The sequence below is a fragment of the Leucoraja erinacea genome, chromosome 28 (genome assembly GCF_028641065.1).
Source record: "Leucoraja erinacea ecotype New England chromosome 28, Leri_hhj_1, whole genome shotgun sequence".
Classification (NCBI taxonomy): domain Eukaryota; kingdom Metazoa; phylum Chordata; class Chondrichthyes; order Rajiformes; family Rajidae; genus Leucoraja; species Leucoraja erinaceus.
The window spans coordinates 15,469,606-15,485,608 of NC_073404.1; the positions used below are offsets into that span (position 1 = coordinate 15,469,606).

Consider the following 16,003-nt stretch of genomic DNA (forward strand, 5'->3'; position numbering starts at 1 on the left):
CTGAAGCTGGATGGTGCAAGTCACATAATATAGAAAACATAGACAAATAGGTGCAGGAGTAGGCCGTTCGGCCCTTCGAGCCAGCACCGACATTCAATATGACCATGGCTGATCATCTGAAATCAGTACCCCGTTCCTGCCTTTTCCCTATATCATAGAAACATAGAAAATAGGTGCAGGAGGGGGCCAATTTGGCCCTTCGAGCCAACACCGCCATTCATTGTGATCATGGCTGATCATCCACAAACAGTAACCCGTGCCTGCTTTCTCCCCATATCATTTGATTCAGGTAGCCCCTAGAGCTCTATCTAACTCTCTTTTAAATTCATTCAGTGAATCGGCCTGCACAAATTCACAACTCTCAGGGTGAAAACGTTTTTTCTCATCTCAGTTTTAAATGGCCTCCCCTTTATTCCTAGACTGGCCCCTGGTTCTGGATTCCCCCAACATTGGGAACATTTTTCCTGCATCTAGTTTGTCCAGTCCTTTTATACTTTTCTATAAGATTCCCTCTCCTAAATTCCAGTGAATACAAGCCCAGTCTTTCCAATCTTTCCTCATATGAGATTCCCGCCATCCCAGGGATTAACCTCTTAAACCTACGCTGCACTGCTTCAATAGCAAGGATGTCTTTCCTCAAATTAGGAGACCGAAACTGCACACAATACTCGAGATGTGGTCTCACCAGGGCCTTGTACAACTGCAGAAGGACCTCTTTCCTCCTATACTCAAATCCTCTTGTTATGAAGGCCAACATGCCATTAGCTTTCTTCACTGTCTGCTGTCTACGTTTACTTTCAGTGACTGGTGTACAATGATACCCAGGTCTTGTTGCACTTCCCTTTTTCCTAATCTGACACCATTAAGATAATAATCTGCATCCTTGTTCTTGCCGCCAAAGTGGATAACCTCACATTTATCTACATTATACTGCATCTGTCATGTATCTGTCCACTCAATCAACCTGTCCAAGTCACCCTGCAACCTCCTATCATCCTCTTCGTAGTTCACACTGCCACCCAGCTTTGTATCATCTGCAAATTTGCTACCTTTAATTCCATCATTTAAATCATTAATATATATTGTAAATAGTTGCAACCTCAGCACTGAGCCTAGCATCCTTCACCCCCCCCCCCCCAATATCTGAAGAAGGGTCTTGACCCGAAATGTTCCCCATTCCTTTTCTCCAGAGATGCTGCCTGTCCCGCAGAATTACTCCAGCATTTTGTGTCCATCACAGGATTAGACTCTGTTTGCTCTTGTGTGCATTAATGTAGGTTTGACTCTCGGCTGTAATGTAGAATAAAGAGCTGCAGATGATGGTTAATACATGAAAGGACATAAAGTGCTGGAGTAACTCAGCAGGACAGGCAGCATCTCTCGAGAACATGAATAGGCAATGTTTCGGATCGGGACCCGGCTTCAGACTGGAGTCGACCTGAAACGCCACCTATCCATGTTCCCCAGAGATGCTGCTGCCTGACCTGCTGAGCTACTCCAGCACTTTCTGTCACTTTGTCAATCTCTGTAATGTTCCTTGCCTCCCCAAACTACCAGAATACATGGCTCTGTAAACTGATGCCGATTTTCACTTCTGTTCTTGCCGAAGCCCAGTTTAATGACGTTAATTTGAGAGCTCATTTTGCAAGTTGAAACTTTAAGGATAACAATTTTAACATCTACAATTTCAGGCTGAGTATTCCTCAGATTGTAAAATACATCCCTCCTTAAGTGAGGCAAATATTTATTTCTGAATAAAATTGTGCTTTACACTCAGTGGAGCACGCTTATTTTCTCCATTGCAGTGTCAGCATGGCCTCAAAAGAGTTAACTTTTGCTAGTTCTACAATGTTTCTGTGGTTGCTGATTTAAAGGTTATTAAAGCACATCACATTTCTCACTTACCCATTTACACGTACTTCACTATCCTTCAGAGCGAATGACTGAGAATGCTGCTATAAAGAGTAATTGGGTATGGGATTTAGGGTGTTAGTGCTTGGTGTGTATAGAGGCTCTAAATGATGACATCTTTTAAATCTCCAGTTACTATTCTTTGCTGGTCACCAGATGAATAATATTTATTATATTGAGAGGATTACTTTGAATAGATACAGTGAATTATAGATAGCATTGGGAATTCTTCATAGTACAGGTGCTGCTGTTTTTATACAGCAGTTTAAAAATGGTGTAGAAATTTAAGATAAAAATGGCTATTATTTATTTATTCTTATTGAAACATTCCATTGGCAAATTTTAAAAGGTTAGGCTTGATAATTGGGCTGCCATGTTTCTTCCAAAATATGCTTTATTCTCAGCAATGTCTCATATTTTTGCCAGAAGTTTTTTTTTTGAGGATCCGATTCAAACACAAAGCACTTGAGAGTCTATCAATTTTGTCCTAGAACACCTTATTTTAGTCATCACATTAATTGGCACAATTTCGAACAAGTATTTACAACAACTGAAAACGAGCTTCTTTTCTCACTTCTAAAGGGAATCATGCATTATTTTTCTAAAGGCATTGTGAGTGTATTAGTATCAGTAGGATTCTACTCACAAAATGTTTTTGCTAAACATCGAGTAGGGGAAGTATTTTTGAGCCACAATACTCATCACATGAAATAGACATGAAAAGAAATGCATGGACAACAGAATATTTCAGAAGCAGAATCTAATCCAGATTTTCTTCTTCCTTCCCTATTTTGTTTTGGCATATTCTGTTTCTTTGAATCTTTATTGTAAAAATAATTGAGACTAGATATATGAATAAGCATCATTATTTTACGGTTGCTGTGTTCGCTCATTGTTTCTGGAGGATATTATTGTTTCAGCTTTTGGGGATATTCTAACAACTCTCTCCTGCTTCTCTCACACTACCCGTTCAAATATAAGGATTAGAAACAGATATTTAAGTGTATTGATGGTTTAAATTTTTGGAAAAGCTTTAGTTGCTGTCTGGACTATCTGCCTATCGCATGATCTTTGTTCACATAAATTGTTCAAGAAGTCTTGAGTGACTAAACGTGAATGAGAATCAGCAGTGATAGATTGGAATTGAGATTTTAAGACCAGCTGTTCTTTATTAATTAGTTATAAGTTAAACATTTTGCAAATTAGTAAAGAACAGAATTAAATTAAATAGATTACTATGCAGGATTAAATGCTTCAGTGTGCAACTGCTGACATATTAGTTCCCTCAGGACCAGCTGGGATATATTTTCTCGGAAGAGTCTGCTTTCTCATGTCATTTTCTGCAGAATTGCCAGCATTATTACATCAAAGGATTTTATCTCATCTTGAGCAGTGAGATGCATTTTCTTATCCCCTTTTTTATCATGGGTCATCTGGACTTGATCAATGTATTTTTGGAGTGGACAGTGGCCAGAAGGAGAGATTGTCTAGCATATAATTGAAAAACAAATCTTTCTGCAAAACCATGTTCTCGAATCCAAAGAAATACCAAAACCTGCTGAGAGTTTAAAATATTAAATTATTTATTTTGCTTTATACTAACATTATGTAGTTTGAAGCCCTGAATCTGATTGGTATATTTCACTAATACTTTCCAATTATAACTTTATATCGTGAATTTAAAAAAATCTGAGGAAAATCATTTGGAAAGAAATAATTTAGCAGTTGCATGACATGGGCACATTTTCAATATTTGTTAGAAACAAGTGAGGAGCTATTCTAATGTAGAAAAAAATTGCAATCATTGTAAACAGTTAAACATAAAGAATATTTGTTGAGGGGACTTGGTATTTTTAAAATTGCAGGTGGATTTTAAATCAATTGATTTTCATTCTTCTCTGCATATTGTTAGTTAAATTATTTACCTGCAAAATCCAATTTCATGTTTGAACCATATTGCCTATAATCAGGATTTTGAATTCCCGCAGCATTTAAATTCATTTGGCACACGTTAAGGTGGGGAACTCCATTGGAGAAAACTGAAGGACTATTCATCTGCAATAAAAAAATTAGATTCAATGGCCACATGTGAATTAAATCAAAATTATTAATCTTGATGAACATGGTGCAAAAACTAAGTGTTATACTGTGACACAAATTATTGACATTTACAGTGTTTGTGCAGGCAGCCAATAAATAAACTAGCAACGCAGAGCAAATTTGGATAGAAACATGGGACAAGTAAGATATTCTACCACTATTTCTTACAGTATTTTTGTGTTTAAAGATATGGACAATTGTTATAATAAACATTAATGGTTACTAATGCCGTGATCCTTAAGATTTTGTTCACAAAAGATTTTGATGATTATAGTGTGCATGCAAGTACAGTAAAACTCTGACAATCTGGCATTGTTTGACTTTGGGGTCCCGGACCAGCAGAGTGTCACATTATTGGATATTATTCCAAATAATTCCAAATAATATCCAAACATACTTCCTTTTTATTTTGCAAACATTTGACATGGTAATGTAATACATTTTAGGGAGCAATAAATAAAGGGAGCAGAGAATGGACAAGCACTCTTGACCCCAACTGCAAACCTACCCACGGCGCTGTCCCCTGGTGCTGTGGACCCCCATATGACTCGGCATACAGTCCAGCTCCCTCTGGGGACACCCCTTAGATGCCCAGCTCTGGCCTTGCTATCTGGTATCCTATTCATAATCTGAACTCAGGAGTGCCAGACTCTAGACCATCAGGATATCTGAACAATCAAATGCCGGATTATCAGAGTTTTACTGTACTCTCTAAACATTACAAGTTGCTATTTGTTTTTGCATCGGTGCTCTAGAAAAAAAAACTTTATAAGAAAGCACCTCATGAAATATGCTGAACTAATTTTGAAAGTACATTTCTTCAAATTTATACTATTAAAAAGTTTTAAAGTAATTCTCTCACATTTGTTAAATTGTTGATTTGAATATCATTTAACCTAAATTAATCTGTTTTACTATTAAATCAGTTGATTTAGGTTTTAATATTACCTTGCACTGTAAATATTAATTAGCAATACCTTGAAAATTGTATTCATCCATCAAATATATTCGTGGAGAAAATGTAAAAAATGCAGATTCAACTACTTATTGCATTTTAAATTAATTTTTCCACATAATATTTGCTTGGTGTTGACTTTCTATATCAACATGGTTAGTTATCATTGAATAATTTTTTGGGGCATTCAGGTGGTTTAAACATGAATCTATGAAATATAGTTCACAAATATTGCAAAATAATAAGTTACACTCTTCCAATTTCATTATTATGAACCTGTGGCCCTTGTACAGCAATAATTATGTATATCTTGGAAAATCAGTTATCCTGTTTATTTCAATAAGCAATCTATTACTGACAATAAGTTAATCTGCTAAATACGTTTTTACTTTAGTTTGCATTGTTAAAATGTCTCAATGTACATACTTAACTAATGAGCTTACTGTCAATGAGATCATAGAATATAATCTAAGGATGGTGTCTTCTCTAATGGTTAGAAAATAAAGATATATACTGCACTCTGTGTTGTGATTGTTTTGTGACTGATAATTACACAATATGAATTATACCAGTCATTGTACTGCTCCAAGCTTTACAAATTGAGTTTATTTTCACATGCACATGTACTGTGAGGCACAAGTACAATTAAAAACTTGCAGCAGCCTTATGAGCATGTCGACTCAGGCATCATACAGAAACATAAATTCTACGAGACTGCAAAATAGGAAATTACGGAATAAACACAATTAGAAACAACGGATTATGTAGGTCAATTCAAGAACCTGGTGATTGTAGGAATGTTACTGTTCCTGAACCCGGTGGGGTTACACCTCAGACTTTACACTGTCCTCCATTGGTAGTTTGTCCTCTCCCCTGCAATCTACTCTCAATAATCGGCAAAATAATGGAAGGCATCATCAATAGTTCCATCCAACAGTATTTAATCAATAATAACCTGCTTATCAATACCTAGTAGACATTTGTCGGGAACAACTTGGCTTCGAATCTTCTGACAACTTTGGGCCAAACATGGAAATAGAAGTTTTATTCTGCAGGTGAGGTAAAAGTGACTGCATCAAAACAGCATTTGATTGAATGTGTTACCAAGGACCTCTAGTAAAACTAAAGTCATTGAGCATTAAGGGGAAAGCGCTCCTATGGTATGCAGAAAGAAGATGATTGTGGTTGTTGGAAATTGATTATTCCATTTTAGGACACCACAGTAAAATTTCCTCATGGCAAATCTCAGGCCCAACCGTTTCAGCCACTTCAATGACCTTCAATCATTGGGTCAGAAGTTGGAATGTTAATGACCACCAAGGCCTACTGGATCTCCCAGTAGCTAATCATTTTAACTCCCCTTCCCATTCCCATACTGACATTTCTGTCCTGGGCCTCCTCCATTGCCAGAATGAGACCACAGCAAATTGGAGGAAATAGTTTGCTTGGGCAGCTTGCAACCCACCCGTATGAACATTGAATTCTCCAATTTTAGGAACCTGTAACAACCCGCCCCCAACAGAAAATCGCTGGATCTCCAACAAGAGAAAAACCAAGCATTTATTCTTGACATTCAATGGCATTATCATTAACCACCGTCAACATTTTAAAAACCACCATTTATTATCAATTAACTGGACAACCAAAATATATATGGCTGTTATGAGAGTAGGTTAAAGACTAGGTATTCTGCAGCAAGTGATTCATCTGTAGCTGCACAGCTACTCTAGCGTCCATCACAAGGTGCTCAGCAAGAGTATAATGAAATTCTCTGCATCTGCCTGGATGTGTACAGCTTCATAAATGCTCAAGAAACTCATTGTATAAGGAAATAGCAGCTTACTTAATTGGCATCACATTTGCCGCTCTGAACCCTCCTTTGCACCAGCCCAGTAAGGTATAATAGTGTGTGCCATCAAAAAAACACATGGCAATTTATCATCCAGACTACTCCCACAACAGTCCGTAAAATACCAAGAAGGACTCGTTACAACGCCAAAGGAACATGTTTTCCATTTGGCTTTTCAGCACCTGATTTGCTACTGACTGAGCTTCTACCAACAACAAACTCAAGAAAGATGCAACAAATTAATCTCCAAATGGAGCTTTCAAAATAAGTTCTTCACTCAATCCATGTAATGATATTTATTGTTTCATCTACTCTGTGGTGTACTGCTTTTTGGAACTTCACATCATCAGGAAGTTGGTGCTCATAAAAAGTCAGGAAATTATCATCTTCATCTACACATTGAATGTTGCAACTATAAACACCAGTACAGAACAGAATTAATATGAATACCATATGGACATTGAAGTGTCTCACATAATTACTTTGCATAGTGTCACTGAAGCTATATCTATGATAGTGCTTAGTATCTTCCCCGTTGCAGAACTCAGGGATAGAAAAAGCTGTACATATAACTATCACAATTAAATTATGTTTTCAGGTTTTGGTAGCGAGATTGGTTGCTAGACTCTGGTTCTGCAGTGGACTAATAACCACCTGGGATGCATAGAACATTGTGCAATTACTGATGTTTTGCTGCTGTATCTTTCATTTTAGAATTGGTCAGAAGGTTTTGGGAGAACTAAATTTCCTTGGGCCAAGTGCATGGATTAAAAAATACATTTGTATTTTTACAATCCTGCTGCTATGTATCCTCTCAGAATAAATTTTATTGAACAGAATCAGTCATACGAAGAAGCTCTAGATTTTTTTCCAAGATATTTTTTTTCTAAGAGAGTAAAATGATTAACATAGAAACAGAAAATAGGTGCAGGAGGACGCCATTCGGCCCTTCAAGCCAGCACCGCCATTCATTGTGATCATGGCCGTTCATCCACAATCAGTAACCCGAGCCTGCCTTCTCCACATACCCCTATATTCTGCTAGCCCCAAGAGCTCTATCTAACTCTCTTTTAAATTCATCCAGTGAATTCCAACATCTAAATCATTAATATATATTGTAAATACAGTGCCCACCATAATGTTTGGTACAAAGATCCATCATTTATTTATTTGCCTCTGTACTCCACAATTTGAGATTTGTAATAGAAAAAAATCACATGTGGTTAAAGTGCACATTGTCAGATTTTATTAAAGGCCATTTTTATACATTTTGGTTTCACCATGCAGAAATTAGAGCTGTGTTTATACATAGTCCCCCCATTTCGGGGCACCATAATGTTTGGGACACGTGGCTTCACAGGTGATTGTAATTGCTCAGGTGTGTTTAATTGCTGTTTATCAACATGAGGACCAAAGTTGTGCCAATGAAGGTCAAAGAGGCCATTATGAGAATGAGAAACAAGAATAATACTGTTAGAGACATCAGCCAAACCTTAGGCTTACCAAAATCAGATGGAACATCATTAAGAAGAAAGAGAGCACTAGTGAGGTTACTAATTGCAAAGGGATTGGCAGGCCAAGGAAGACCTCCACAGCTGATGACAGAAAATTACCTCTATAATAAAGAAAAATCCCCAAACACCTGTCCGACAGATCAGAAACACTCTTCAGGGGTCAGGTGTGGATTTGTCAATGACCACTGTTTGCAGAAGACTTCATGAACAGAAATACAGAGGCTACATTGCAAGATACAATCCACTGGATAGCCGCAAAAATAGATGGCCAGGTTATAGTTTGCCAATAACTACTTAAAAGAACAACCACAGTTCTGGAAAAAGGTCTTGTGGACAGATGAGACAAAGATTAACTTTCTGTATGTCAGAGTGATGGCAAGAGCAAAGTATGGAGGAGAGAAGGACCTGCCCAAGATCCACCTCATCTGTGAAACACAGTGGTGGGGATGTTATGGCGTGGGCATGTATGGCTGCTGAAGGTACTGGCTCACTTATCTTCATTGATGATACAACTGCGGATGGTAGTAGCATAATAAATTCTGAAGTGTATAGACATATTCTATCTGCTCAAGTTCAAACAAATGCCTCAAACCTCATTGGCTGGCGGTTCATTCGACAGGAAGACAATGATCCCAAACATACTGCTAAAGCAACGAAGGAGTTTTTCAAAGCTAAAAAATGGTAAATTCTTGAGTGGCCAAGTCAAGCGCCCAATCTGAACCCAATTGAGCATACCTTTTATATGCTGGTGAGAAAACGGAAGGGACGAGCCCTCAAAACAAGCATAAGCTAAAGGGGGCTGCAATACAGGCCTGGCAGAGCATCACCAGAGAAGACACCCAGCAACTGGTGATGTCCATGAATCACAGACTACAAGCAGGCATTGCATGCCAAGGATATGCAACAAAATACTAAACATGGCTACTTTCATTTACATGACATTACTGGGTCCCAAACATTAATGGTGCCCTGAAATGAGGGGAACTATGAATAAACACAGCTGTAATTTCTACATGGTAAAACCAAAATGTATAAAAATGGCCTTTATTAAAATCTGACAATGTGCACTTTAACCACATGTGATTTGTTTCTATTACAAATCTCAAATTGTGGAGTACAGAGGCAAATAAATAAACTATGGGTCTTTGTCCCAATCATTATGGAGGGCACTGTAGTTGCGGCCCCAGCACCGAGCCTTGCGGCACTGCGCTAGCCACTGCCTGTCATTTTTACAGGGATCCGTATATTCCTACTCTTTGTTTCCTGTCTGCCAAACAATTCTCTATCCATATCAATACCCTACCCCCAATATCATGTGCTCTAATTTTGCCCACTTGCCTCCATCACCAACTCAGACTGACATCGTAATATTATCCTGCCAGTTCTTCCACAAAAGTGGAGCTTGATGCAATGGTAGAATTTAATCCTGATATGTGTATGGTGATACACTTTAGGAGGACTAATAAGGATAGTGTATACACAAGATGGTATATAAGGGACTATTGAGGACCAGAGGAACTTTAGTGTCATTGTTCAAATATTTCTGACGGTGACATTATATGTAGATAAAATGTAAAGGCATATGGGTGCCTAGCATTAAAGAGTAGGGAGGTTATGCTATAAATCTATCCAATATTGGTTAGGCCAGAGCTGTGCATAGTTCTGGTTGTCACACTACAGGAAGGGCATTATTGCGCTGGAGTGGGTGCAGAGGCGATTCACCATGATATTGCCTGGAGTTAATGCATAAGTGGGATAACAGAACTAGCATGCTCAGGTGATCGGTCGGCGTGGACTTGGTGGCTGAAGGGCCTAAATGACTCTCACTACATTGATGTATCTGGGCAAGCTCTTGTATCCGAAACACAGAAGGCAACAAAATAAATACTGATAAATGGTGTTATTATAGTTGGGTACTTGGAAGTCGACGTGAACCATTAAACACCTACAGTCAGTGGGCTGCAGCACCTGTTTCTGTGTTGTTTGACTCTATGACTCATTTTGGTTTGAGTAATAACTGCTGTACTTGCCAATTGTGCCCATATTCCATAAACTAAATGTTTAAATAATCATGATGCAAAGGTGAGCCGAGACACACACACACACACACACACACACACACACACACACACACACACACACACACACACACACACACACACACACACACACACACACACACACACACACACACACACACACACACACACACACACACACACACACACACACACACACACACACACACACACACACAACGATACTTTGCTTCCACTAAAATAAATACAATAGCCAAAATTACCACAGCACTCTTCTCTTTGCCTTCTTTATATTGGAACTGCACCCTCCTTTTGAATTCAAGATAGTGCAAATTGTTAACTAGAGATTTGTGTTAAGTATTTATAGCTTGGCAATGTAGTACCAACTGGTGAGACCTTAAAATTCTCATTGTTGCCCGAACCCACACGGTTTAGCACTGAAACTGCATAAATGCCCTAAGAAGCAAAGACCACAATTAGATTTCCAACAAATTCGTTGCTTTAATATATATTTAGATATCTATAAGAGACATTTCATAGTTGACTTGAAATAACATTTAAATAACGGAGTATAATTTTGGGTAGAGAGTCGATTAAATGTGAGTGATTAGAAGTAAGTTGATTTGCAAGATTCTGGTAAAACTGAAAATGGCTTTTCCACATTTTTTAAATTGCTTATTAAATAGAAAGATCAACTTGAGTACAGAATAAATGTCACCTGGCCAGACTGAAGCTTGATCTAATTTTTTATTTCAGAAGATCTCGAGTAAGTGGTCCCAGAAAACAGAAGGAATTACCAACAGAACCCCCATATACAGCTTATATAGGAAATCTACCTTTCAATACTGTGCAAGGAGATATTGATGCCATTTTTAAAGAATTGAATGTGATGAGTGTTCGACTAGTCAGAGACAAAGAGACAGACAAATTTAAAGGTATAGTACAAAAAACTTTGGTTTTAATTTTAAATGAAACATTATAAGTTTTAAATATGTGATTTAGCTGCCCTCTATTTAAATCCAAATTCAGAACTTCAGAATTGTCACAATTTACAATGCTTACACCTGCTTCCTATCTCTTAAAGTATCCAAATGATTTCCAATAGATTCCTGTGAATATAACAATAATTTTTAAGTTTTCACATTAACTTTTTAAACCTTGATTTCAGATTATTTTGATTCAATGTCAAAATAGTTTTTGTCAAGGTTGTAGAATATATAACGATTGTAATCAGTTGGGAAGAAGAAAAATTTGAAGAATTAACAATAGTACCTAGAAAGATAAAATGTATGGCAATGTTAGCAAGTATTAATGGAGAACCATCATGCAAATATTTGAAAAGTGCAACAGAGTGCAGGAAAAAAATGGTACAACACTAAAAGAGATCATAATAGCCTGGATTTTGCTGGTGAATGCTAAATTGATCAGTGACAATAACCTATTCAAAATACCAGAAGACCTGGGTCATTGCCCAAGTTTGGATAACAATCTGTCATTGATGTCCACTGCTGAACTGCCCAATTAATTCAGAAGTGGAACTCAATCTTGCTGAGGCATTAGGGTCCAGGATCCTGTGTTACGTTAATGCTAGGGCTCCCCAACATTATCCTCAATGCGTTTTGTACAGGCTCTCTGCATCAGGACCACATAAGTTTGTGTATATGGCTGTGATTCCAGATGGTGGGCCTTTCCCAGTAAGGTTTGACACCTTACTCATCATTAGGACATTAAAACATTCTTGGGGTTAAGAAAGCATGTACATATAAAGTGTAGAGCAAGGGTGAGGGGTAAAGAGTCAAATTCCACTGCCCTAACCTCATCGATCGTCTTGTCACCTCTTCAACAAACGTAATCAAATTTGTGAGACTGGATCCTCCCTGCACAAAGTCATGCTAACTGCCTCTAATAAGTCCAGGTTTTGTCAAAACCTTTACAGTCCTGACGCAGGCAAATTCAGTCAGTATAAATGGGCAAATCAGATTAGATGAGGTCTGAAGGGTCCAACTCTAAAACGTCAAATATAATGATGTAGACCCATATGGCCATGTAAAAATAAAAGTAAGATTAGTACTAGTATTTATCTCCAGAGCACATAATTTTAAAATGGTTTTTACTAAACATATCAGATTTCTCATAGTTATAAAATAGAAGGAGCCAAGTAGACCCTCAATTTTATGCCTGCTCTCAGATAAATCCCATCAGTCCCATACCTTATTGTCATCTTACCCCAATTCTCCTGCCACCCTCCTGCACTAAAGGTAGTTTATAATTGTCAGTTAACCCAGTAGCGCATCTTTGGGATGTTGGAGGAAAATCACCTGGAAGAAAATCACACAGCATGGGAAGAACCTGAAAACTCCATGAAGACACAAAGTGAAGTGAAGATGAAATCCAGGTCAATGGAGCTGTGTGGTGTTTTGTAAGAAATTTTGGTTAGACAACATTTGGTGTACCACATGCAGTTCTGATCATCATATTGTATAAAAAAAGGTAAAGAGGCACTTGAGAGGTAGAAAACAACATTCAGAGATTAAAGATTAAAGTCCCTCAGTTTACAAATGATTTCACTTTGATATAATTATCTCTATCAGAGTACATGACCTAGATTTACAGAGCTTATCATTATAACTAACACTCCTTAATGTTAAGGGCCAGAAGGAAAGATTATGTCAATTTTAAAGTAAGTGTCAGTTTAAAACTTAAGAACGGATGTGTTAATAAAAGTCACTATTAATGGATTGAGAACTATGCTAAAATAGGCACCTGCTTATGCAGACCATTTAAAAAAAATGCAGCCTTTTCACACAAATGGGCCATAACATTATAGGCTATTTTAAATAAATTTGTAATGTTTGTGGCAGTGCATTGAATCTTAAGGATGGCATAGATTTAATAATGAAGGGAATGGAAAAATGGAAAAGCATGTTGGAGGATCAGAATCAATGGCATGTGCTTCTGAGTTTGACAATCCAGGAGCAATCTAGTTCATTATGGCAAGGCTTGAGTAAATGTGAGAGGGGTAATGGACCCTCTGTAAGTGCCAATACGTTAAAACTAGTAATGGCTGGTTTGAATATTTGAAGAGTAAACACACCTCTACAATGTCATCTGGCACGGGAGTTGGTAAATGCAGATTCCCTGGTGGCAGGTAAATTTTCAGAAGAGCTGAAATGAATCCTCAAGGAAGGCTGCTGTACCCTAATTAGCAGGAAATTGGCTCCTTTGGAAGTGAATATACTCCAGCATGTTTATATTGAAGGAAATGTGGTCAATCGTAGAATCATAGGGTCATAAAGCACGGAAACAGGCCGTTTGGTCCAACTTACCCATGCTGACCATGATGCCCCATCTACCCACCTGCCCAAGTTTGGCCCATATCCCTCTAAACCTTTCCCAGCTAATTACATGCCCAAATGGCTTTTAAATGTTAACAACGTGTTAGTCTTCTTGGAGGTAGCGCGGAGGGTGATATCTGATTGTCTCTGGGAATCCAGCTTGGATATAAGCAGGGACTCAGGGAAAGAACAGAAAGAATAGATTGGATTAGCCTGCTCTAACAATTCCCAGTTCTAGTTGCTATTACGTGACTTTGTCTGGGAAGTGCACCTGTAAACAATGGCCACTAAGCCTCTGGTGGTTGAAACACCTATTGACTCAGCCAAAAAGTCATTTTAAAAATAATTTTTAATGACTTTTACCAGTGGTTCCATTGCATTTGAATTAAAACCTGTTAATTTGCTGTGTTTACAAGCACAAGCTAGGTTTAGTGATCAGTTAAATGTGTAAAATTGAACTCAAATATTTTGTAGGCTTCTGCTATGTAGAATTTCACGACCTGGAATCTCTTAAAGAAGCCTTGACGTATGACGGTGCTGTGAGTATCTATTTTATGTTTGGTCATTTGGATGTCCAATGAAAAATACAATTGCAATCATTTTTTCTTATAACTAGTCAAGTCAAGTCAAGTTTATTTGTCACATACACATACGAGATGTGCAGTGAAATGAAAGTGGCAATGCTCGCGGACTTTTGTGCAAAAGACAAACAACCAAACAAACTATAAACACAATCATAACACACATATTCTTTTACATAATAAATAATGGAAGGAAAAACGTTCAGTAGAGTTAGTCCCTGGTGAGATAGGCGTTTACAGTCCGAATGGCCTCTGGGAAGAAACTCCTTCTCAACCTCTCCGTTCTCACCGCATGGCAACGGAGGTGTTTGCCTGACCGTAGCAGCTGGAACAATCCGTTGCAGGGGTGGAAGGGGTCTCTCATGATATTGTTGGCTCTGGAGCTATATTTAAAACTATATTTTAAAATCACTACACTGCATAAAGTCTATGCAGTAGATATAATTTAAATTGATAAAACGGTCGCAGACTTTAAAAATATAATTAGAGCTTAGTATGGGCTCCTAGAATGACAAGGAAGTTCCATTAAAGTGCAATCTGGGTAGGTTTAGGTTTATGAGTATTTCTTTATTGTAGTAACTCTTAACTGCTCAAATTTACTTGATTGGGGCCTGCTGCCTACAATTACCATTCTCCATTACTTGAACTTGACTTGCCCTGGACCTACAGGCTGAGATGACCCCAGGCTGAGTTGTGAGGCCTCTTACAATGGACAGAAGAAACCTCTCACAAGTCTCCTTGCAGGGAACAAAGTCCCTATCCCTGCTTTATGGCCATTCAAATCTTTTCAATAATGAAACAAACCAAAGATTTTTACAAACAAGATACATTAAGTCTTAAATGGAATAATTAAAAAAAAAACATGAAAATAAGTAGAGATCATTTCAAAGCCAATCAATTCTTAGTTTTCCCCTTTGCAGCCCCATATTTATTCTGGCATATGGTCTGAGAACAGATTTCCTTGCATAAATGTCAAGAATCTCAGCATAATTGGATTCCATGTGGAGACCAGGGGTGGTATATAGTGAGGAAATCACAGGCAGAGCTCAGCCTACAAGCTAAGGCAGGCATTGATCAGGTAAGGCGGAGCTGTTGCATTTACTAGCACAATTGGACTAATATTTCAGCAACACAATAACATTTCTTTTGCATGTTTGTTAAACATCTAAATTATGAGCTTATCGATTTATATGATGATGATTAAAACATTTGTCAGCTGTTCTTTCCTTCAATGTTTAGATGCTTTAAACTTTTGGCCTGGATTTTCTATTGGGGAAAATGTGCACAGGGTACCCAGCCAATTACGCAGATTTGAGTTTATGTCCCAATTCACATACAGATTACATGAAATCTAGTGCACAATCTGGTCTGAAACTCACACAACATATTCAAATAATTGATAATGAACAGGAGATTTGAGTTTGCTTCATTATTGTTTCTCCATAACCCTGTCAAAGAATCAGAAGTAAGAGGCAGAACCGGTGGGGAAGAAGGGAGAGTGGTGGGTGAGATTAACATCACAATGCTAATCATGGACAAATACAGGATTCTCTGAACTATGAACATATTCATAATTACAGCAACATTGTTGCTGTGGGGAATTAAAAGGCAGTAACCAGGAGAAAGAGGAGATTTCCTTTGAGCAAGGACAAAGATGATTTTGAGAAATATCAAATGATAGTACAAAGAAGTGGTAGTAATCTGATTTGCAGTGAAGGA

At 37.8% G+C, this 16,003-nt stretch overlaps 1 protein-coding gene across 1 annotated transcript in view; it reads left to right on the forward strand.

Moving 5' to 3' along the window:
* eif4h (eukaryotic translation initiation factor 4h) overlaps nt 1-16,003 on the forward strand; it is a 35,531-nt gene that overhangs the window by 382 nt on the left and 19,146 nt on the right. Inside the window, 2 exon segments of the mRNA XM_055657849.1 lie at nt 11,125-11,303; nt 14,178-14,242. Coding sequence (XP_055513824.1) covers nt 11,125-11,303; nt 14,178-14,242 — 244 coding nt within the window.